We start from the raw sequence: 26,502 nt of genomic DNA, 5'->3' as shown, positions 1-26,502 counted from the left end.
ATTTGAAGTGATTCCAATAAAAATTGTTACCAGTTTGAAATTAAAATCAAATTACGTATTTTCAGTTAGATGACGTAAAACATCAGTCAGCATTTTCTGGACAAATTCCGTATCTTGAATCGTCTGTATTATTGCAGAATATCCAAAGAATAGTACAGGTATGCAAGATGTTTGTTTAAATATTTGTTAGCATTTACTCTAAAGATGATAATTATTTTAATAGAAAATAAACTTAAGCTATCAAAATTAAACTCTTCTCTTCAATCAAACTGGTAGTTTATATTACACAAAGATTTTCTTCCCAAAACAGAAATCATGTAGTGGCTTTTTTGCCAAAGTACTTTATTTCTCTGTGGTATCAGTCTTTACAAAATGCATTTTGTGCTGTCAAAGTGCATTCTCAAGAGGAAAAAGAAAAAAAGCAACGGAATTTCAAATTTTAATAGAATACTGTAAGGTTTAGACTTTGTGATGAGCTATGTTTGAATGGGAATGTTATCTAAATAGGCAAATTTACTGTAAAGTGTTGTTTTGTAATTGATGAGGGGTTTGAAATGTAAAGATTGTTACCATAGAGAGAGAAGGTACATTGACAAAACAATTGTCTGGTTCCTATCTTGCAAAAAAATATACTTTTGTACAGTATCAAAATTAAAGTTTTCATTCTGTAGAATTTTTTGTTAATAAGTATTTAGTACAAATGTCACTGTTAACTTCCTTCAAAGTAAGTTTGAATTTATTCTGATATAATTAAATATTTTTTGTAATATTTGATCAATTATATACTAAAACAAACTTGTTGATACTCAATTGCTGCAATATATTTACAAAATTTATTTTAATTTTTACAATATGAGGATTAAACTAGATAACAAAACATCTAATATTGTACCTTCTGCAGTATTTTGTTAAAAAAAATTGAGCAGAATGAATAACAAACACAAATTGTAAAACAGCAAAAACACTGAAACGTTTGTGTTATAGTTTTAGTTAAAGAAATAAGTTAATACAAGAAGTTAAATAATAAAAATTTAAAATATAATTTTCAGAAAGTCAAATTGTTTTTATAGTAATTTTTTTAAAACTTCTTAATGTTAGTATTAATATACAAACAGTCAAAATACCATAATTTTCTAGGAATAATCAAATCCACAGATGCTGTAATTACCAACTGATCAACTATTTTTTTTTACCAAAATGCATTTTGGAAATCACGATATTTCTCTAATCAGTAGATTTACTTTCATATGGACTAAACAAGGCAGAGACCATTTCCAATACACTAGTAAATATATAAAAGTATTGTTTATATTAAAAATGAACAACATAATATAAACTAATTTTTTATTATTTATGTTGATATTGAAGATATGGAATAGAAGCGTAGTATAAATTTCAGATCATAGTTTTAATGTCAGTGTTTAAAATACTGCAGTTTTAAACAAATTATTCATTTATTGAGTTTCAAGTAAAATATCAGTTCTGCATATTTTTTAATTATATTTAAAATGAAGATTTACATTTATTCTGAATTAATATCAAAGTTAATGAGCAATTATTTTATTGTGATGATGTCACAATGCAGGGCTGCAATTTTTAATCATAGTTTTAATTTATTTAGTTCAAAATATATGCTGTCCACCTCAAATTAGTAGTGTCTTGCCCCTGTGCATCATACTTTTCCTGTTAGCAATAATCTTGTTGGACATCCTTCTAACTCCTTTCAGGGATAAAATATTTGAATTGAGATAACATGACTTTTGGTCCAAACCAGAAGTTTGTATCGGGGCCTCCTGCCACTAAGCTTTCTGTGTCTGGTCTCGACTTTCATCTAACTCCATTCTGAAGATGGACAGGACGACAACAGTGGAAATTTGTAGGTCTACAAGTTTTTCGAACTACAGCCCAGTCAGTTCCTTTATGACGTGAAGAATGATATTTAAATGTGACATTGTTGTTAGGCATTTATATAATTGTTATATTTAAAGCATTTAGCTAACATCTTTGAATGATCATGCAACTTTAGTAAGCATTCAAGTAACTTTATCATAAACCACACAAAAGAAAAGGTATTTCTCTTCCTCCTTACTCAATATTTTCTCTTTACTACTAACAATGTTTATAATCTCGACTGTGTCATTTTTATTTTGATACTTTAGTCATATATCTTTTCTTCTAGTATTCAAAATTATTACTACAAGAGTAATCCCAAAAGTAAGGTCTCCTATTTTTTTAAAATACAAAGAAATGTTTATTTTCAATAATGTTCATATCATTTTAAAGCTTGAACATTTATCTTTTTTTCTACATAATTGCCATTTCGGTTGATGCATTTTTGTATGCGCTGTGGCAATTTTTGTATTTCCATGTCATACCAGCTCACCACCATGGTGTGTTAAACCGATTGAAATTCATCGCCAATTGACGGATGTGTATGACGAGTTGTGCATAGATGTCAAAAACATCCTCAAGTGGTATAGGGAGTTTGCAGCTGATTGTACTGAAATTCGTGACAAAGAAAGAAGCAGGAGACTGTCAATTTCTGACGAGACAATTGCGAAGGTTGAGCAAACCATGCGTGAAGATCAGTGAATCAGTCTGGATGATCTCTGCATTTTGGTTCTTGGGGTTTTCCGATGCACCAATCATAGCATTTTAATGGAAAAGTTTCAATATCAAAAGGTGTGCGCAAGATAGTCCCGTGACATGGTGGCAAGTCGGTATGACACAGGCATACAAAAATTGCCACAGCACATACAAAAATGCATCAACCAAAATGGCAATTATGTAGAAAAATAGATAAATGTTCAAGCTTTAAAAATGATAGGAACATTATTAAAAATAAACATTTCTTTGTATTTTAAAAAAAATAGAGACCTTACTTTTGGGATTACTATTGTAAATTTAATGTGTTCAGTCTAAATTATGTAGCATTAGTTCATTCAATTAGCCAAAACATAGCCCAATAATAAATCTGGCTTGTTATTTGTTACTTATCTGGGTACATGAGATTAACTAAATTTTACTATTATTATTTAGACTTTTTGCACCATTTCTAAATTGAACATTTAGCACAATCTATAATAAAATTTTCTTCATATTTGTAATGTTAAATTTAAACAGTTGTTCCATAATGTTTAAAATTGATATCTTGTAAATTTATTTGTTGCTGTTGTCTCTACTGCAATTGTCATAGTGTTCTATGTTCTTTTTCTAATAATAATTATGCAGTAGTGTATTATTATCTGTAAAATTGATTAACTGATGTCAACTTTAGAGCATACTAATTCCAAAAATTAGATTTTTTACATAATAATTGTTGATGATCTTCTAAGGCCCACTATTGAACTATTTTGTTGTTAATTTTACTATTATCTACTTTTTGTCTTGAATTGAAAAGTTTCATTAGTACATTTGACTATTGTAATGAAAGACTTGTACTTGTTTGTAATAAATTAGACTCTTTTTAAATTTTAATCATTCTTACATATTAAATTTCTAAGCGTTAATCCCTTTTTTTTTTTTTTTTAATATTATACAGGAATTAAAATTTTCTATCCCTACAGAGTGTAATTGGTTGTCCAAAAATGTCCTGCTCTGGTTATTTTGGATAACTGATGCTCTGCTGTATTAGATTATTTGAACTTTTGCTTAATTACATAAAATTTAAGAGCTTTTTTTTTATAAATGATTATTTAATATTAATTTTGAATCTTTTAACTTTTTCTAGGAGAATAATAAATTAAAACAGGAAATTGATGAAAAGAGTGGAAAAATTCAAAGTTTAAATGAAAAAATATGTGATTTATTACAAAGAAATCAAAGGTAATTTATAATTATTTTAACCAATGTTCATGTGCAATAGTGATGATTTTCCACACCTACCAGATTTTTGTGGGATTGTTTGACAAGAAGTGATCTTTGCACTCGTTAAAAACAGAAAAGGCGATCCTTGTACCTGATGGTCGCAGACAAGTGAAATTTACACTTGCCATCATGAAAGAGGTATCTTTGTGCCCACTGGTCATGGGAGAGGTGATCTTCACTCATACCTGCTGGCCGAGAGATAGGTGATCCTTGTAGCATGTTGGTCGTGAAAGAGGTGGCCCTTTTACTGGCTGGCGCACAGAGATGATCCTTGCCCTTACTGACACAAAGAGATGATCCACGAACAAAGCAATCAATGGCAATGCCCATCAGTGGTGATGTGGATAAAACCATTGAACAGTTGTAACTTTGCACCTGGCCAACAGGTTGGCTACATGGAGTTTTTCAGGTTTTATTCATGTTAGTAATGCCTAAATAGGTGGCCAGTTTTCCATAAGACTGCCCAAGAGGTATTCCCATTTGGCAGATTGCCCATGTGTTGTGTTGCCATATTTGAATAAAACCAAAACTAAAAGCAATCAATGCTAATTGCTTTGTTCTTGTACTCTGTTCATTTTCTGTTAGATGCATGCAATGCTGTTTTTTTATTTGACCCCTAAATTCTATTAGGTGTGCTTAAGGAGCATGGACATTGTCACTTTGACTCCACTTTAAATCGATAGCAAAATCATGGACTCGTTTTTTACATTTACATTTATTTAATTTCTAGGTTCTTCATTGCAATCAATAGAAAATAGCAAAGTTTTATCAAAATTGAGCCCATCAAATTTTGAGAAAGAACTCAATTCTATAACTCGCATAGAAGATGTGTTAGCAACTTTGGGACATTGCTTTATCACACACACTCATGAAACGGCCTTATATCTCAAACAAATAAAAATAATGAACTTACTGGAACTGGTATAATAAAGAGAAAACAACACCTTTCTTTCAAAAATTCCAGCAAACAATAATCATTGATGAAATCAGTTGAAAATATTTTTATATGATTAAAGTTTGCTGGAATTTTTGAAAGAAAGGTGTTGTTTTTTCTATCTCAAAGTTATGGACCCTCATTTTTTCTTTTTTTTATTACATCTTTGGATTCCTGATCATAATTAATGGAAAATGGCAAAATTTAATCAAAATCTATCAAACAGATTTTGAGAACAAACACAATTCTGTAAACCACATAGAAGAGGCTTTGCTAATGCTCTGCCTCAATGAAGATGTATGTTTGTTTGTTTGCTATACACTGCTAGGCCATCATTCAATCAGTTGCTATAAAACTCTGCAGTTATGTAATGTTAATGCATTTCTAACTTAGATAATGTTATACATGCAACTGTGAAATATCGATCGGATTTCTGTATATCAATTAATTTCTGTCTACATTTGATTTGCTGGGTTTACACATTGCATCATCTATTGGCAAAAAAATTTAAAAAGTAGATAATTAAAAAAATGTTTACAAAAAAAGATGTGACCAATATAGCAACACATCACTGATATATTGTTGGAGACAAAATGTGAACAACTGTAGTAAAATCACTTGATTCAGTTGTTTCTTAAGCTCTAATTAATTAATTGCCTGTTACAAAATAAAAGAAAATATGTGAATAATCGCTTATTATATTTGATTGTCGTAATAATAGTTTTCTGTAATTCGTATTTCATTTTCCAGAAAGATTGTTATATTAGAACTTATCAGAAAGAATTAAGATATGATTCATATATACAACTAAGAGATGAAATCAACAATGATGTAGCTAGAGGAGAGCTTGGTCAACTTTGCATTCTTTGAAGTACCTTTACAGTAGAAAAAATACATTTCTTAAGACTATACATACTAGATGAGTCAATTTCGTCTGTCCCTTCACATGCTGTTGAGGCAAGAAGAATTCCACGGCAGAGTCGACCTTTTATTGTAGGCTATTCGTCTGCCATACAAGAAGTCCTGGCATTTTAAAAAATTTGCCGGGGCTACTTGTCCCAGCAAATTTTTTAAAATACCTTTACAGTAATTTATACCGGACTTATCTGCTAATATATTTTAAATTTTGTAATATTTTAATTATATACTATTTTACATTCTACATTCACTTGTAAATTCATTCATTAAAAATGAATTTACAAGTCAAACTGAGAAGTTATCAGTTTAAAAATTAAAGTAATTTTAGATTTTCTGTTGTGTGAGGCATAATCACAATTATGAAGTAACAAATTAAATGTAATAAAAACACGTACAGAATAATTTTAAGTAATGAAATGTATATAAATATTGTAATTATGTTAATTATTATTCAATAACATTGTAATGTACATTAAAACATTGAAAAACTGTCCAAGTTTCACATTTGCCCATTACAATTTCTGTGTTCACCTCATATCACATGGCAAACGTCCAACCAATAGTTTGATTCTTCCTACGCCCACTAAAGTGTTTGTTTTTTCTCTTTCTACAGCTCCTGCAGATTACTTATGTCACACAGTGATGAGCAATTCAGACTTCGCAAACTGCAGGATACAAAATGTCTTTTCTATTAAAATCAAATGTCTTGTAGACATTTGAATGCAGATAGGAGATGAAACTCAGACAGTTACTCTATTGATTGGTGTACATTGTAGGCTTTTTAAATAATTAATATAATTGCAATAATTTTAATAAGTAAAAACGTTTTTGAATTTGTTGAGAAATAATTGTAATTTTATTTTTATCTTGAAAGGTTTATTGAAGAAAGCAACAGTATGCTTGAACAAAGAAGTGATTCCTTACATTCCACGGCTTCTCAGTCTCATGCTAGACTTTTAACTCTTGAACAAGAGAGAGTATGTTGTAATTTACATTAAATATTCAAAATTTTGTAAACAATTTTCTTGCGTTTTTTAAAATTGTATTTATAAGATTAAATAAGTTTTTTTTTACTTAATTTGTTGGTAAAAGTAAATTTCTACCATTTCAGAATATATAGAAAGCTACAAAATCCATTTATCTACTATAATTTCATAAAAATATTTATTATTTTACAACTTGGTTGTGGAAATATAAGAAAGAATAGAATATATTTGGATTATATTAATTACAGAAAGAAAATGTTAGTAATTGTTGCTCAAAATAACCTCCACGTGCCTTGATATAAAAACTTAGATGCTACATAAAACTATTACAGATGTCACGTCTCTTCTGCAGGTATTTTGTTCCATTTGTGGATTGGGGCAGCCCACATTAAATCTGAGTTTTGGCCTGAGGTAGCATAGCCTCTACTTCAGTATCAACCCATATGCTGTAGTACATTGGGTCGAGGTTGAGGCATATGGTGGCCATTCTGTTCATGGGATAAAGTTAATTCCATGATTACCAACCAGACTTGGACTTCTGTCTTCTTATGGGCCAGTGCACTGTTTTGTTGGAAGATCCATTTCTGGTTGCTGAAGTGGAATTTGGATCAAGGAAGAAGAGTAGCTTCAAGAGCATCTTGAGTATAAATTTCATGAATTTATTTTCACACCATTGATGAAAATGAGCAGAGTTTTGCCATTTTCATGGTTTCTACCCCACAGTGTGACTTGTCGAGGGTGTTGTGAGCATGTGACCACTTTTGAAGCATCTGGAGGAGTTTTACTCCAAATTCTATCATTTTGATGATTGGACAATTGTTTAATTGTGAAGTTTTTTGGTCAGTAAAAATGATAAGTCATCCTGTGAGTCTCTCCTTCAAGGCATGACATCTTTAGGCTTTACAGCCTTGGTCTTTTCAGTAAGAAATTGAGTTCTTTGCATCTTGTATGGTCAAAGGCCTGTCTTGTAATTGGCTATTTTCCAGATGGATTCATGCTTTATACCAAGCTGAAGAGCAGTTTTTTTTCTTTTACATTTTTACTGTTAATTTCTTTTGCGATTTCTGATGATCTTGTGCATTCTATGCATGTTGACAGTTGGTCTTCTAAGTAGTTCTAGTATAGTCCTTGAGTATACCAGTCTCCTTGTCCCGAGTTATGGCCCTGTAAATGGTCACATGTGGAACAAGAAGTAATTTAACTATCATTGACAGTGGATTTACTAAGTGACATCAAATATGTTAGTGAACAACTTATGTTTGAAATTTAGTATTCTAAAGAATGTTCCACAATATAGAACTATTTAAATTTAAAAAGCCATACTTTTCAAGAAAAATTAAAGTAAAAGTTTCCCAGAACTTTGTTGTCACCTTTATAGATAAATGCACAAACACAGTTATATTATAAATTAACAATATAACTTTAAGTAATTTAATTGGAGCACTATTATTTTAAATGAAAGAAAGATATAAATAAAAAATTCATATTAAGATGAAATCTAATTGTAGATTAATAATAAAGAACTAACACTGAATAAATTAAAAGATTTTAAATGAATATACTGAAACATCATCAATTTAGTGTGTGCAATCTATGTCCATGTGATTTATTTGTTTAGTTTTTCTTTATCATATAGCATTTTTAAAATTTGGAAAATAAGAAGACATAAAATAAAAACTATAATATAAATGTAATCAAAAGATGCAATATTTTTAAAAAGAAATTTACCCTTTTACAGATAAAACTTTCATCTGAACTTGCTGAAACAATATCTAAAGTGAGTGAATTGCAGTTGGAACTCTCTGCTCAACAGCAACAGGAAATGGATTTAAAGAACAAACTTCAAACTGCAACATACAACAGTCAGAAACAAAAGGATGAAACAGAATCTTTTAAGCTCAAAATACAAGGTATGATAACTAGATATATGCTGTACATAATGTATAAATTTGTAAGAGAAAATTAATAGAAAATGTACTTTAAACTGAAATTTTAACATCGATTTAATCTTGGTTAAAGAATCATCATAAAGTCAACCACTGCCGTCGTTGATATGACAGTGGTTGGCTTTATTATTATAATGTATCAGGTTTTCGTAGAGTTGTTCGTTTAGAAATATTTACCAATATTTTAGAAGCACGCAGTTTGTTACTTGATCTGCCATAGCTAGACGAATATTTAGGTTTTTGAATTTGATTGGTATAAATTTCACAATAAGAACAATTATTAAAATTAAAACTTTGTAAAGGTTACAGTTACATATTAAATGATTATCATACTTCTATACAGTTAAATCCTTACAAATTAGTATTTCATCCTACTAGTTAAGGATATTTAAGAATACTTTTTATTAATTTTGAGTTTTCTTAAATTATTTCTCAATCAATTATAAAATCTTATTTTCTTTAACAGAACAGGAAATTTTAATTACTACATTGCAGCAAAATTTAAAAGAAATTAGACAAGAAAAAAGAGATTTGGAGAAAAAGTTAGAAAACTTGGAAGAAACAATTGAAGATTTTAAAAGTACAAAAGAAATGCTTGAAAAGGTATTTTAATTGTGAAATCTTAATAATGAATATGTTAATTATAGAATTTTACAAAATTTTTCTGTAAATTCTTTGCTTGATTCATTTTGAATATGTTGTGCAATTTTTGTTTTACAATATAATAATATATTTAAATAATCCTTTTAATAGAAACACATTAAAGTTCAAATTTAATTAGTATTAAAAAATAAAACCTAAAATTACTTTTATTCTACAAAAATTGTTTTTGAAATAATTTCATAATTGGGTTCTTAATTTGATAAGGATATTTATATATACAAAATGCACCTGTACCTGTTACTGGTGTTGTCGAAAAAACGAAAAATTGTAAACGTTTTTGAACTTAATAGTTCTTCTTCAGACGAAAAACGAAAGTGACGGAACACAGAAAAAATAGAATATCGAAGTTTAAACAGAATTCAAACAGATGTCTCGTTAAAATCGTTGTATTGGACATGCGCATTCGATGCGGGTAGACAGCTATTCGTCTGTACACACCTCTGTCTACCATAAACCGGGCATGGCCCCCTGTACAGCCCAGTTGGGTCATGTGATCTTTTTCAATATAAGACCACCACATTCAACACGTTAATCAAGAGGGCATTCTCACATTCGTCCACTCCAGCAGCACTGGCCACTGAATTAGAACATATCAAACACCTAGTGCCCATCCACGGGTACCACAAGCTAATCAATGGATTAATTAATCGTCACCATCGCTCCGCACATGTTTCTGACGTCTGCTTATGTGATGTCTTCCCTCCTGAAGATGAGACATGGATCCCCGTCACGTATAATCCTTACATGGCGTCGTTATATAACGGGATCGTCAACAAATGCCACATTAAGATCGTTTACAGATGTCCTACCATCTTGAACATCCTTCGTAACTGGAAGGATTTCTCCAATCCTAATAGACTCCTGGACGTTTACTCTATACCTCTTAAGGACCACAGGTATGACAGGAACCTGCTTTACATTAGTTCAACCAAGTGATCATTGGGAACAAGAATACGTGAGCACAAGGCAGACATTCTACATGGGAGGAACTCTATGGCCCTTGCTGTTTACGTGGCCAACCCAGACATCGAAGCGGCCTTCAACCAAGCAAGGCTCCTCATTACTTCGCCTCACCCTGAACACCTGAGGTGGCTGGAGGCTATCTCCATTTACAGGTCTAGCCATGCCACCACCTGCATAAATTATAAAGATGAACTTAATTTGTCCGTCACCTGGCAGGCCCTCATCAACACAGACCTTTAATAGCTGTCTACCCGCATCAAATGCGCATGTCCGATATAACGATTTTAACGAGATGTCTGTTCAAATTCCATTTAAACTTCAATGTTCTATTTTTTCTGCATTCCGTCGTCATCGTTTTTCGTTTGAAGAAGAACTATTAAGTTCAAAAACGTTTGATTTTTCGTTTTTTCGTCTTTTCAACAACACCAGTAACAGGTACAGGTGCATTTTGTTTACATCCCGATGTTCTGTGGAAGTAGAAGTTTATTTATTTATACTTTAGGAATTATCATTAGAAAATTTAGAATTAAAATTTGCTCTTTTTTTAGAATAGTTTTATGTTAGTGCCATAAATCAATTGCCAAAAAATAAATCGCAAACAGAAACATCATAAACACTTTACCAGCAAAGAATTTAATGAGAATTATAAATGTTTTTGGCTTACTTAAGAAGCCTGCTTATGTTTTAGTCAAAAAACACATTTTGAATACCAAATTACAAAAGAATTTTGATTATCCAAAACAGATGGATTGTGTGATGGTTCTAGATAATTAAATACTCTACTAATGTGGAATGTTTGGTACATTAATATACTCAAATCCAGTTTATTAAATGTACATAACACATTTTGTCCTTGGGTTAGATCTATTTATTGAACAAACATAATGACTTTTAAATTATGCTATAAAAAAAAATAAGGAGGATTTTTTTTCATATAACAGAACAGAAATGTTAAAAATTTCATTTGACATGATCGAATGGTTTTTCCTTCACTAAATATCAAAAATATTTTACTCTGAAAGGACTTTTCCAATTTTCTAATGCCAGTATTCACAATCAAAGATCAAGAGTTTGAAATTAACCAATAAGAGTTTACTTATTAAAAGTAAAGTGAATAGTAATTAAGTAACTTCTAACTCTTGATCCTTGGTTGCAAATTTGGCCATAATTATGTTAGATCAAAACTGTGTTTTACAGCAGTTTTTTGTGCTCTTCACAATTTACTTTGTATAATGTGGAAAACTCATTTTAAACTCTACTGTACTTAAAAAATATATATACAGTAAGACCCTACTTAATGCTGCCTCGCTTAACGCTGATTTGATATAGCGTGGTCTGCTCGAAACCTTAAAAAAAAACGTAAAATTTACACTGATTTAAATTATCGCAGCATTTCATTGATTTGTATATAATACGATTATTTACAAACATGGACCAATCAGAAAAAGGTGGCAAAAAGGTGTACTTTCTTTAAATCTGTTTGTTTGGTGCAATTTTGGAAAAAATATAATATCGTGGATGCCATAGGCAAAATTGGCTTTGCTTGGCAAGAATTAACTGATAAATGCACGAACGAAGTGTGGAAGAAGTTATGGCTGAAGGTATCCAAGAATTCTCAACAAGAAGAGCCTATCACTGTATTGTTAGGTTGACTTTGGTCAACCTAATCAATACAGCAGGACTAAGAGATGTGTAGACAAGCAAGATATTGAGGAGTTACTGTAGGTTTCTGGTGAGAGCCTTGCCAACGATGACCTTCAAGAACTGATATAACAAGGAATTCATGTAGAACTGGAAAATAGGGATTCTGAAAATGAAGAATCCAAAAACACTCTCTCCAGATTTCCTTAGTAAAAGTTTGGTAATGATAACTGAAATCATTGATCAAATTGTAGCGAATGAACCAGATTTTGAAAGGAGTGCAAAAGCAAAATGAGGCATTTTGTATGCGATCTTTCACTACCGACATTTGCTTAAGGGAAAAAAAAGTGACAAATGAAACTTCATGACTTTATTGCAAAAATACAAGAATTTCAGAAAAGTCAGGACCTTCATCACAAAAAATGAACTTTACATTTCTGTGTGCATATGTTAATGTGTTATTTAACATATATTATATAAATGTAGAAATAGTGATTGAGATAGAAATAGAGAGAACCAGAATTGACAACAGTCTTCCAGCGTCTTGCAACCATTTTGATAGAACGATAATCTTCTTCGTAAGTCTTTCGTCCTTTATCCCTTTTGCGCCATCACCAACTGTCGTCTTGATCTTGACGTCACCCACTGTAGTCTTGCTTCACATCTCTTACTCGTTCTCGCTCCCTCGTTCCCTTCGTCTCCCCCGCAACCCCTCATAAATCTTAACAGTTTAGGAATGTTACTTGTCCAAACCCCACATAAATTAATATAAAAATAACTTAAAATTAAAGTAAAATTTGTTTATTTTTGGTTGCGTATTTCCCTATCCCTATTTATTCTGTTTAGATGACCTTGTTTAATGCTGTTTTGTTTAGTGCTTTGTCATCTAGAAATGCATTCCCCTGCATTAAGTGGGGTCTTACTGTATATATACACTATTAAAATAAATTCACATTATTTTAATAATCACCAACTTAAGAAAGTGTTAATAAAGAAATGCTGAATATATCTCATTTTATGTAAAGTGTAAGTTATGAAATTTTTGATACTTTAGTCTTGATTATTTAATAATATACATATAGATTAATACTAGTATTGGCTAGTTATGTATAAAATACTTGTTATTGAACATATTCACTATAAAAATTAGCTATAAATACTTCAAACTAATAAACTAACCAGATTAAATTTATAATTTTATAAATAATTCATACTATTTAGAGTTTGACTGAAAGAAAGAAACAGATTCAAGATGAACGAATTAAAGCTGAAAATGCAATAGAGGAAACTCGGACATCTTACGAGGTTTGTTTTGTTTAACTTATTATAGAATTTATCAAAATTAAGTCCTATTTTTCATTGTACTTTAGTGAGTTTATGATTTTTTCATAATTAAAATATGATTCAAAATTAATGAAATTGTGTCATTATTTGATAACTACCTTTTTATCAAATCATGGCCTATCTTTAGGTGAACTCCATGGTTTAAATTTAGGTATTCTAAGTTCAAACCAGTATTTCACAAGGAATGTAGGAATACTTGCAAAGATTCAAAATATAATTTATAGAATCACTAGTTTGAAACAAAAAAAATATGCTCGATTGTAATTTCAAAATTAAAATAATTCTGAATGTTAGAATATCAACAACCATATTATTATTGAAAAGGGTTAATATCTATTAAAATGCAAAAAATATGTATATTGAAGATAGAGAATTGTCTTCATCATTTTCTTCTGTCGTTTACGATCACCAGCGACAATCAGAAAACAATTTTCACTTACAAAATTGACTTCTTTGTCATCTCTGTATCTTCAATACACACATCTTTTGTATTTTAATGTAAATACTGTTGGCTGACTTTTAATTTCAGACAACTAAGGTTAATATTCATTTTTCCACATCTGAATCTTAGAGTTTTGATGTTTCGCTATATTTACTTTTTAACTGCTTTGAGTGTTTCTAGACATCAAAAAAACTTTTTTTAGGGGAATGCAATCTTTAGCCTGAAAAAATAATTCTATTATGTCTAGTTTTTAATTAAATTTGTTCCACCAAAAGTTCTAAAACACTAATTCTTTTACTGTTCTATTTTCCTTCAGCAAAATTAATTTATAAGTACAGTTCCTATATTATCAAACATTTCTTTAGTCCTGTTTACACACTATTGCTGTTATCTGATATAATTTCAAATAAATTCAATATTTAAATCATATTTTAATTTCTAATTATAATTAATTATGTCCGTATTGTTATATTTGTTCATATTATGTACAAATATTATTTCAAATGTTACTTACTTTAATATAATATCATTAATATAATGTATTTTAATGCTTCTTTGATTTGAGTGTGTGAGTATTTTCTTTTTTCATTCTTCTTTAATAAATTTAACTATGTATATTAATTACAATATTTCTTTCCACAGAAAGAAATTGAAATGATTCGGAATAAATATCTCAATAAAAGATTGGTGCCTTCTTCCGAGCAGGTAATAAGTAGTAGCCTTGTCTTAAAGTTTAAATAATTTGGCTTGGCTAGTCTGCAGTTTGAGATCAAATTATGAAGTTTTTAAATTAAGCAACAAGCTAATTTAATGGATTAAATTAACTTAATCCTAGATGTACTGTACAGTGTGTCAAAAATGTTACCATGCAGTGAGAAATTTGTACGATGTTAAAGTTACAGGTATCGTATGCAATGACGTACTTATAAGTGGTACATCTCGCATTTCTACTTTGTGGTAGATGACTGCTTGCTCACAATCATTCTGCTTTTTAGACTTCAGTTGTCAAAAGACTTCTTTGCCAATTGAATAATCTCTCGTGAAAGCTGGCCTGCTAGGTTTCTGGACCTCACTTTCCCAGATTTGGGGGCCTCTGAGGCAATTTCCAGTATTTGCTGTAGGAGAAACTGCAATATCATATGTAAAACTTTACTTAAACCTTTTCCACTGCAGAGTAACTTTTCAGACATACTGTATTTAATGCTAAACAAAACAAACTCTTAGACACCTTTTTACTCGCAGCCATTTTTTGATATAATGTGTTTGATGTGTTGTAAATAATGCAGTCATAGAAGAGTTTAAAGTATGCTAAACAAAGAAAGGATAATACACTTATGTTTATTAGCACAATAATTTTACTTGTTAACACCAATGGTGGACACTTATACTAGTAACAATGAATGTTGAATTTCAGTAAAGGTCTTTTACATGAACAGATAATAAAATGTTTATGTAAAGATATTGTGTATAGCAATATCATAACTTTGTACACATTTGCAGATAAGCTGGAATATATTGGCTTAAATAATCTGGCAGTAATGATAGATGATGTAGTCATCTTCAAATATTAATAATTCAAATTAAATTAATAACTTAGTTCTAAATAATTTACTTGTAAAGTAAATTATTAGCATATAAGAAAATAGCTCAAAGATGTTATTTTAACTGTTTCTGATAAATATTCTTCTCATTTAAGTTTTTTTAACTAATTTAAAACTAAAAATGTTAAAAATTATTATTTTTCTAAGATTAAACTTGTTGGATTTATCAGTTGGTATTATGAAGTATTGTTGCTGTTAAAATAATTCTAGACTTCAAATAATTATTTAGGTAACAGAAATTGAAGATGTAGAATCAAAGTGGAAAAAAAGAAGTGAACAAATGATTTTGGAAACTGCAGAAAAATACAAAGAAGAAATAGAAGTTCTCAATAAAGAAAAAACCATGTTAGAATGCAAACTGAAGGAGATAGAAAGTAAAGTTAGTTGAATGTTATATTTGCATATATTTTTATAATTTTTGTTTGTTATAATATAGATATGAGATCTTATGTATGACATTCTGACATATATTATTAATTAATATACATGTTTTGCTATAAAAAAGGGAAAGGTTTATAACCTCAAACTGGAGGCAACATACACAAATAACCCAAACTAAGATAAAAACTTGTTTCCATAATTATTCTGGACTCTAAAATCCATCTTTACAACTTTTTAAAAGAATTCTTTTTAAAGAATTTCAATATACTGTATTTACTCAGATATAAGATGATCTCGCATATAGGATGAGGTGTGACTTTAAAGATCAAACTAAAGAAAATTAGATTTATTTATACAATTTTAATTTTACTTCGTTTAATCACAAAAAAAATTCAAATGTACATATTAAGGCAAACAACCATGTCACTATCACTTTTTGTCTACTTGGAATAACCTTCTGAAACTTTGTTAGAACACTCATCTTTTTCACTCTCACTTCACAAAGCATCCTCTGATTCGTCGAGTGAGTTTGAAATGCAACATTTCCTGAATGATTTTGCTATCCGCTCTTGAGGAATGTTCTTCCATGCAGCTGATACCCACATAGCGATCTGTGAAGCTTTAGCCCAGGGATGGGCAACCTGCGGCCCGCATTCATATATTTTGCGGCCCGCGACGCATAAAATGTGAATAAATATATCAATTTCCCAGCTTAAGGAAGTATGTAGCAAAAATTCAAACGTTATTTTTACAACTTATGTATGTGAATACTTTTTCCCGCAATGAATTTAGTAAAAATTAAAACAAGAAACCGGCTAACAGACATATGGAAACTAATTTAAAACTAGCAGTGACGAATATTTAACCAAATATTTCCAATATATTACGTTTACATCAGTTCCAGAAGCTAAATTAAGAATACCTAATCTAATTTATAATTATATATGAATAAATAATTCTGATTTACCAACATTTTTTTTTCCTCTTTCTCTTGTATGCGGCCCGCATCAGTTCAAAAGTCTTAAAATGCGGCCCTTACATAGAAAAAGGTTGCCCATCCCTGCTTTAGCCCATTTGATGCGGCCAGTTGCGGTCACTTCACGCTTATCGGAAGTAACCGCTTAGGTATTCTAAGTTCAAACCAGTATTTCACAAGGAATGTAGGAATACTTGCAAAGATTCAAAATATAATTTATAGAATCACTAGTTTGAAACAAAAAAAATATGCAATAAAAATATTTAGCAATGCTCCTGGTCAATGGAGCCATACTATTTTTAACCAGTCAATCATAAGCTCGTTCATCCAGCCTTTCTCATGACATTAAATAATGTCATCTCTTGGAAAAGTTTTGTTTTTAGGGTTTGTTTTCTGCTTCAGTATAATGTATAGTGGCAACTTATGACCATTTGCTGTGCATGCTAGCATGACTGTGATTCTTTGCTTTTCATTCCCCCTGACCTAATGAATATTTGCTTTTCTCCTTTTTGATGGACAGTTGTATTGCTCAGCATATCAAAATAAATTGGCATCTCATCTGCATTCCTAATTTGGCTTATTAGGAATTTAGTCTCTTCTTAAATTGATGACATGCCTCTGAAACTGGACCAGCTTGGCTTTGTAATTGGTGAGTAATTTCTGAACAATGGAGGTCCAGTGTCTTATGGAGAATCCTGCTCTTTTCATGAAGTGGGATGCCCAACCATGACTTGCTTTGAATTCTTTGAATGTCATGGAATTCAACATTCTCTTACGAGATTTCTGGGTTTTGCTTGGAGAATTTCCAGTCATGGGCCACCTATTGCGCATATGTTTCACAAAATTTTGTAGTTGTTCTTCTAACTTTGGATATTCACTGGTTTTCGGTCCATGAAATGACTTACTTGTAATTAAACAATGAATTTTTTTGATTACGCCACTTCTGTGCACACACTTCTGATACACTGAACTCACGGTCTGCGACACAGTTATTTGTCTTTTCTGCATGCAAAATTACTTTTCTCTTAAAAGAAGCTCTGTACTGTGTTTTTCGTACTTTTTCCATTGTCAAAAACCAATGGTATCTTTGCACTTATACTCACTAACAGTAAAATACACATTTGAACTTGAACTCCCAAGATCCATGAACGTATGCCTTACGTTCCTTTATTTATTATTATTTTAAATGTGTTGTATCTAAAATATCTAGTTTATATTAATAATTGTCATTTAATTAATTAATTAAATATTATAATAAATTGTTTTATCCTACAGTATATTTAAGTTAATGCATTAATGTAATAATAAATGTAAGGAAAGTGGCAACCTGATTGATATTCAGACAAATGAAGAATTAAAATTGAGAAAATATATGATAGTTTTCATGTACTAATACTTGCACTTGACAATAAGTATCAATAAGTACTTTATTATCTGATTTATACAAAACTTATTGCAAAACCACAAAGAATCCTTTACTTGTGCATATAGGATAACCTAGGTTTTTGAAGCATGAAAAATGAATAAAAACCTTGTCTTATATGTGAGTAAATATGGTACTTACTTTAAAACTTGTGTGATTGATTCAAAAACAATACTTTATAACCGTATGACACTTTTAAAAAAATAAATAAATAATCTACATGTAAGTCGTGTCATTTTTTTAAATGACAAAAATATAAACTCTAGTATATTAATGTTAGTGCAGTAGTGTGTTGATTATCCAAATTTGAGATAACTGATTAAAAAAGGATGGTGTTTTTTATGGCATTTGTGTAAAAATTCTGAAAGAAATCACTTATTTCTCTGTTTTTGAGAGGATTTTTTTCCTTTTAAAGCTGAAAATCTCCACCTAGTTTGATCATCATCAGAGTTGAAAAATCTCCTCTAAGTTGCATTTCTTACTGTGTCAATGCTGTTTCTAAAGTAGCATTCACCAAACTTTGATCTCACAGACCACTAAACTCACAACTTTGAATTTTGCGGACCACTATAGTAAATTTTTTTCAACAATACAAACATCTATAGAATAAAGATCATAGAAGTTCCATTTTACTTTATTAATATGAAAGTCACTTCTCTAATTATAACAAATTAGTGTGAATTTTTGTAATAACCAAACCTGTTGTTTAAATTTTAGGGCTTATCACACCAGTGAATATGTTACCAAAAAGTTTTCTTAGTTTATTTTATATCTAAGTTTACAAAATAATAAAGAAATTTTTCAATGATTGAATTTAAAGCATTTACAATACACCCAACTCCAGAAACATTAATGAGTTTAACTCATTAATGTTTCTGGAGTTGGGTGTATGAGTAAATGCTTTTTAATATTATATATTTACTGGTGTGATAAGCCCTAAAATTTAAATAGCTGGATTGATTATCATAAAAAATTTAATGTAACTAAGGGCAAAAAGCAATGAACAATTTAATTAGTGTAAAATTTGTTACAGCTTGTTTGAAATAAGTTTATGAATTCTTGGCTCTTTTTCAGGAAGGTTGCACTCACATTATTTGTTTTGCATTTCTTTAGTAATACTTGCATAACCTCAAGTTGGTCAATGTCAACATTTCTCCATGGACTACCAAAATTTTCTTGCAGCCCATCAGTGGTCCATGGACCACTAATTGATGACTGCTGTTCTAATCCATTGAATGCTTTGCTGAGTAGGCACAGCAAAGCATTAGAAGCCTGTGACTTACAATCATGCTTTTCTATTTGTATAATACAGAATATTTTTTTCGGATAATTTATTTTCAGATAAATGACACACTATTTATTTATTTGTAATGGAATTAGAAAAAATAATAATTACTTAATTTTAATTGTTGTGTAATGAATTTTATATTAAATACATCTAAATTCTTCATTTTACATTTGATAATTATTAGTCACTTGTTAATTTATAATCTGTTAAGTGTATTACAAATTAAAAATAATATACACAGATGACACATTGAAAATACAACTTCACTGTTGTTTACAACCCTCCTATAATTTGATCATGGTGCATGGTGCAGCATGGCCAAAGTGGCTCTTGTGCCAATAAAATTCCACTAAGTTAACTTAACTTAATCCTTTTATAAGCATAATATAATGTTATTTGAGTATGTCTGTAAATGAATATGAAAACAGTCATTTGAATAAAGGAATTTAATATAATAAAATAAAAATGCATATTTTAAAATTTATTTCAGTTAGAAAAATCTAGAACTAATCAATCTTCAGAAAGAGATCGGATATTTCAACTAGAAGAAGAAATAGAAAATTTGAAAGAATGGAAACTTAAAGTAAGTTCTCACAGTTTTGTCATTTAATAAAAGAAATTTGATTTCAAACATTAACTTAATTATAAAAAAAGAATAATAAGTGTTTTTTTCAATTACCTTTTTTTCATCCCCTTTTCATTTACTGGTTTTAATGCATTTTTTAATATTTTTAATTTAAATCTTAAATTTTTTTCTTTTTTTACCTTAAGTTAAATACTTGAAGTATCTGTTTATTTTTCTACAAATATATTCTTTATATTTTAAGAATATCACCATCAGTAATGAATATATATTTATTTATTTATTTTACATGTATTATACATATATGTATATTTTGTTACACATTTTATATATATAGTATATAAAATGTGAAACAAAATGCATGTGCACTTAAAGAAACTTTCACACACTCAAATAAGAGAGTATTGAAAGCACAAGAGTCTAAATTTATAATATAGAAAGATTTTACTGTTTGTGTATGTTGTTAAGTACAAGTTAATTGTAATTAAAGTAAATCCTATTCAATGTTTAGAGATACAAATAAAATGTTTGTTGCTTGCAATATTAATGTGCCCATAGGGGTTAAGTTTTGGTACTAGTTTTGTTCATACAAAAATGTCTTCTGCCTGTTTTTAAATGTTACTTTAGTAAGATTTAGTTGCTTTTGGACTGCTAAATATCACTAAACATTGAATAAGGGTACTTTAAAATCTCTTGGTATATACATTAAATTGTTGATACAATATGCAGTTACTTGATATGATCGAAACCAGTCATTATTTAGCCATTTAAAAAAGTTGATTAACTGAAAATTATGAAATTTAAAAGTTGGCTATTTTTAATATTAAAAGTTAAAATGAAGATTCTGTTGAAACAGTTACCTTGATATTCACTTCCATATTCAGGAGTTCTTTTTGGCCTGACCTTCCAGGAAAGGCCAGGTCACCAAAAAGATGTATTCCATGAAAGTGAATATAAAAGTGACTGTCTTCAATTTTAATGAGTAATTATTTATTGTGACATCAAAATTTGCAGCCCGGCATTGTGATGATTGTATTCTTATTTTTTTATTTAAAATATATGTTGTTGTTGTTGTTAAATTTGTAGTGTCTTGCCCTGTATGTCTTTTCCTGATAACGGCAGTGTCGTGCCATTATCTATCTGCAGCAGTGTCATGCCGCAGTTATCCATGTAACTCCATTTAGGAGATAATTTCTTAATTCAATTCATATGAATTTTTGTCTAGACTGGAAGTTTGTATATAGTTAATCGAGGCCTCCTGTCCCTCAGTTTTCCATATCTGATCTTGTCTTTCATCTATCTAACACTGTTCTCGAAATTAATTAAGGAAGAGCAGATGGACAGATGACAGTGGAAATTTATAAGTTTACAATTTTTTTCATAATTGCAGCCCAATCACCTGAAAATAATAAGGTATTATTTAACAAAAAATATATGCATAATATATAATTAATCAACATCATTAAGTCCGATTAGTATATAATGAATTACCAACAATTGCCTTAAAAATCGGGCTATAATTCGGCTAATTAAATGATTAATATAAAGTAATTTATCACTAGAAGTAGATGTTAGGGGCACCATTGCTTAACTACAAATTAATTATAATTTATAATTAATGCTCATTAATAATTATAATTTTAATAAATTAATAATTTAGAAGCTTCTGGAATAAATGAACGGGCCCATGGCTGGGCTTGAACCTGCAACCCTCCACTTGCCATGCGGTGCACTTGCTAAGTCTCCAGGTCAGTTCTTTTATTCCAGAAGCTTCTAAATTATTAATTTATTCAAATTATAATCATTGATGTAGTTAAGAGATGGTGCCTAATGTCTACCTCTAGTGACACATTACTTTATATTAATCATTTAATTAGCCAAATTATAGCTCGATCTTTAAGGCAATCGTTGGTAATTCATTATATATGCATAATACTCCAGAGCTTTTGTCTGTGTTAGATATTGTATTAAAAAAAATCTAGTAAATGTAGTTTCAAGTATATTTTTATGGTTGTATTATATTTACTTGAGGGATGCTAATGAAACAACAATGGAAATTTATATTTTTAAATTTAAAGATGAGAAGACAATAAAGTACATTTTAAGTACAACAATCCATTCAGGTTAGACAAATTAATGACCAAATTTATTATTTTCAATATATTTTAGTGGTTTTTTTTATATATATATAATCTAATTAGCATGCATCGAAAATAAATATTCGTCATTATTAGACTGTTTGCGGAATCTTGAGAAGTTACAAAAATATTCTATGGATATCCTTGCAATAACTTGCCATTAAATTCTTCACTTCTTTGGAATGTGTTAATTATGTTTTGCTTTAATTTGCTTTTTATTTTTAACACTTCTTGTCCTGTGTGGACTAAGAGGGCCTTTTTTAGCAAGCCTGTTATGGGTTCAGTCAGGCCCACAAGGCTTGTTGATGAGGGACAAAGCCCAGTATATCTGGATGGTCTACCCCCCCACAATTATGTGGTTTTATTGATCCACTCAGATTTGATCTGGGGCCCACTATAGCAATAAGTTTTTACCTTAATCATCATCTGACTGTCTAATCTGCTTTTCATTGGTATGATTTCAATTTCTATATGTGGTTTGCTTCAATCTTTTATAAAATTTCAGTTAGATATGCTTATTTCTTTGCTTATATTTAATGAAAGATAATGAATATGACCTTAATACATTTTATCATGTTAAATTTAAGACAAAAGATATTGCACAATTAATTTCAATGAAAAATTTTACACATTTTTCTCCTGTATTTTATATTTAAGATTTACTGAATGAACTTTTTGTTTAAGATCAATTATTAAAGTCCTTGATTGATTATAGAGGAAATTTATAGTAAAAATAATATAAACTGTAGTTTTGTTGTTGTTAAAATAGTATTAATTTATATACTAGATACTGTAAAATTGTAATAACTATATTTGAAAGTGTCAAGGCAGCATAAATAAAATCACCAATTTAAATAATCATTAGAATACTGAAGATCTCAATAAATTAAACTAAAAATCAGATAATTATTAAAGCAAGAAACATGAAATATATATACATTTTTAAAATTTGGAATCTTATATGATAACCCCAATTATTTTTCCATTTATATTTCTACATTATTTAGATTAAAGGCACAATGATATCATATTAATTGAAATTTTGTGTAATAAATATTTAAATTTTAATAGAATTTATTTATTTTCAGTATGAATTGCTGGGTAATAGTTCAGAAACAATGAAGAAACAGTATGAAGAGCAAATAAAAGAACTTACAAGACTATTAAATCAAGGTGGTAGTTTTGCAGAAAGTAGTGTGAAGTTTTCCAATGAGGTAATTCATATTTTCTTCTGATTGTAAATTATACTATTCACAAATTTACTATTAATCGGTTCAAATTGAATTTCATAATTTAAATTAGTGGTTCATAACAAACGAATGCTACATCAGACTATAAATGTAACACATTAGGTTAAACTGCACTTCAGTGGGTCATATTATAGCTAAGGTTTACTCATGAAACACAAAACAAATGTTTGTGAGCAAATTTAACAATATAAAACTATTTTTTTAATATAAATATATAATATATATTTGAGTTTAGCAATGTTAATGAATTTGTTAATATTTGACTAGTGTTAGCATTCAAAATATGATGTAACCCTCTATATATGTGGTTTAACCAGTTCCACAATGGGAAATAAATTAATATACGAGTTAGCTATTAATTAAGTATACATCTATGAGAATCTGAATTTGATATTCATTAGTTTTTAAATTGTCAAAAACAATGTAATATTTTATCACAAAAATTATACATTTTTCCAAATTTTTGAAAGGATAAGGAAATAGTTTTCTTTTTCGACATTTTATTGTCTTAAAAGTTTAGATCATATTCTATGTCTAAACTCAGAACTAACCTGACTCATTGTCATATGATAAGAATATCTAACTCCTCATTGGAGATAAAATTGAGTATTAAAGGGTTTAACACATCAGATTCCAGGCGGATTAACGATTTTCAATTATCTGTCAAGACACACAATTTTGTGCCTAGTCTCCCAACTTCTGCCTTCTCTATGAAACTTATTGTTGCCTCATTCATGACACTCATTCTGAGGTATTATATCTAGTATATTGTAAACTCTCTCTCTCATTTTAGAGATATAATAATTAGTGTAGATATGATTAATATATTTTTATTTGTAATTTCTTTTTATTTTTATTAAACTTTCGTTATTCATTATTAATTTGATTGTTCATTCAATTAATATATGTAACAGTCACCCTATCGATGTACTCATCTCACTATCCACTCAATATAAATACATATAGCCTTCCTTTTTAATTTTATTAAAGCCTTTTATTGCAAGTTAGGGTGCAAATATATTTTCCTAGCTGGTGTCAGTCCTGACTACACTAGGATTTCACTATCTTTAGTCTTAAATTTTCTATTAAAAGCCATCCATTGACTCAGTGAGTGAGTCTCGCTGACTTGTTGCTGATAATTGTTCGATAGATCACCCTTATCGAACCCAGTTCTTTACACATCTGAAATCATAACTTTCATATTTATATTTGCTTGGCCAAAGTAAAAATATTGGAAATAAAATTTGAAAAAGAAAAATTATTGTAGAATTATTGAAGATTTATACAAAGTGGAGTGTAGTTACACACAAAAATAAAAACAAATCATAAAAAATGATAGTCTAAATACTCTATAATCGATCTTTATTAACTACTAAATTATTCAAAAAAGAGAAAAGGGAAGTAAAAAATTATAAAAATTAAACAAAATATTTATCAAGCATTGTCTATACAGTTGATTTTTTTTTTTTTTTTTTCCTTCATAGTAATCTGTAAAAGCTAAAGAATTAAAATAATAATGTTTGCAGGAATTACATTAATTCACTTTAATTTCTATTTTCACATTAAGAGCACAGCAATAGAAAAACTAAATTTTCATTTTCCTAAGTAACAGTGGTAAAAAGTGGAGAGAGAATTGGTTCGACATAGCCAGATTCAAGTTGTATCAAAGCAGCAATCTTGAAACTTCCTTGGAATAGATCTACTTTAACCAAAATCCACACTATTTGAGACCACATATATTGAGGGTCGTGTGTATTTTTATGTTATTGAAATGTTTAGTAGCATGTTGTACGTCTTTGATTTAGATGTGTAATATAAAATACTATCACATTCAACATTTTATAATAAAGAATAGTTTTAAATTGAATATAATTTTTATTTACAGATTTTAGATGGTTTGTTATAAGAAATCTTATAAACTTTTTTTTTTTTAAAGCTGAAAACAGCAATGAACAGGCTATATCGTTGTCTCCAAACTGAATTTCATCCAGAAAATTCGTACAGCGGAGCACGAATTAGACAAGTAGCTTTAAATACAATTCGGGTAAATAAAGTACTTTGTTATATATATATATTAGAGTATCAGTGATTTATCAACAGATTTTTAAAGTTGAAAGTTATTTTATAATTACTATTTTATATTAATTCAAAAAAAAACTTTATATAATTTAAGGCTGTAACCTTTGAATTAATAGAAGCTAAACAAACAGTTCCTGTTTCAAGAGATGAACCAGATAAAACAGGTTTGATTATTCAATATATAAAAGATTAAAATATTTAAAATGATTGTTCAATATTTTAATTTTTTATTCATATTAGAGATAAAAGGTAATGAGGAAACAGTTAAGAAGCAAATGCCTGATAATGAAGTTAGTCATTCTGAAAATAACAGTAATCAGACATCATCTGAAACTGAAGCATCAAAGGAAACTGAAAATGATACTCCAGTTTCAACTGTTCCTATTGAAGACAATTCAAAATTAGAAGATAACATTACTAGTCAAACAAAAATTGATAGTAGTAACTTAAAATCAGTTGGTGAAACTTTAAATCAAAATGATGATTCCTCCAAATTGGACAAAACAAAAGTTGACGTTGTAAATTCTTCTAATGATGCACTCAAAGAAAATGAAATGGCAGTAAAAACAGATCAGTCTGAAAATGAAGAAGATAAATCAGGTAAATATATAAGTATTTATATGGAAGAATAAAATAATTTTTATTCTTTATATACCTCAGGCCATTATAAATAGAAACTATTGATTTTTTATATTAACAAAATCAGTTATGTAGTTATTAAATTCATAATATTGCAAATACAAACCACTTCAAGAAAAATCACTCTTCAAAACTTTGTTCTAATAATTTCTATTTGCTTCGTAAATCAGCAGAAAAATATTTCAAGCGCCTTTTATATATTGCTGATTCATATAATTATTAATAAATATAACATGACAAAATATTTTGATTACGAAAATTCATTATTCATTAGTTTTGTCATATTAGTTTTAATTTCATTGTAGATAATCATCAGAGCATTTCCAAATAAATAAGTAAAACGGCAATGATAAATCATTTTACTTCAATAATTATCTCCCTTTTGAAACTGCCTTCTCTTGTAAATTTGCCTGACTTAAAATTGAGAAAAGGTTGACAAG

The 26,502-nt window shown here is 29.1% G+C and overlaps 1 protein-coding gene across 9 annotated transcripts in view; it reads left to right on the top strand.

The window, feature by feature from the left end:
• The window catches only part of LOC136989437 (FK506-binding protein 15-like), a 114,758-nt gene that overhangs the window by 72,178 nt on the left and 16,078 nt on the right, over nt 1-26,502 (top strand). For 8 of the 9 annotated variants that reach the window (XM_067287584.1, XM_067287583.1, XM_067287579.1 and 5 more), the window contains exons 16-28: nt 66-158; nt 3,731-3,825; nt 6,594-6,696; nt 8,444-8,615; nt 9,118-9,254; nt 13,140-13,223; nt 14,347-14,409; nt 15,535-15,684; nt 19,864-19,956; nt 23,183-23,308; nt 25,281-25,388; nt 25,518-25,587; nt 25,664-26,023. In XM_067287584.1, coding sequence (XP_067143685.1) covers nt 66-158; nt 3,731-3,825; nt 6,594-6,696; nt 8,444-8,615; nt 9,118-9,254; nt 13,140-13,223; nt 14,347-14,409; nt 15,535-15,684; nt 19,864-19,956; nt 23,183-23,308; nt 25,281-25,388; nt 25,518-25,587; nt 25,664-26,023 — 1,654 coding nt within the window. The remainder of the gene's footprint in view (nt 1-65; nt 159-3,730; nt 3,826-6,593; nt 6,697-8,443; nt 8,616-9,117; nt 9,255-13,139; nt 13,224-14,346; nt 14,410-15,534; nt 15,685-19,863; nt 19,957-23,182; nt 23,309-25,280; nt 25,389-25,517; nt 25,588-25,663; nt 26,024-26,502) is intronic. The other variant, XM_067287580.1, reaches the window with a different exon arrangement.

The sequence above is a fragment of the Centruroides vittatus genome, unplaced genomic scaffold (assembly GCF_030686945.1).
Source record: "Centruroides vittatus isolate TY-2023 unplaced genomic scaffold, ASM3068694v2 scaffold_576, whole genome shotgun sequence".
In the NCBI taxonomy this organism is placed as follows: Eukaryota; Metazoa; Arthropoda; class Arachnida; order Scorpiones; family Buthidae; genus Centruroides; species Centruroides vittatus.
Note: the sequence above shows the minus strand (reverse complement) of the source record. Positions and strands in the feature narration are given on the sequence as shown.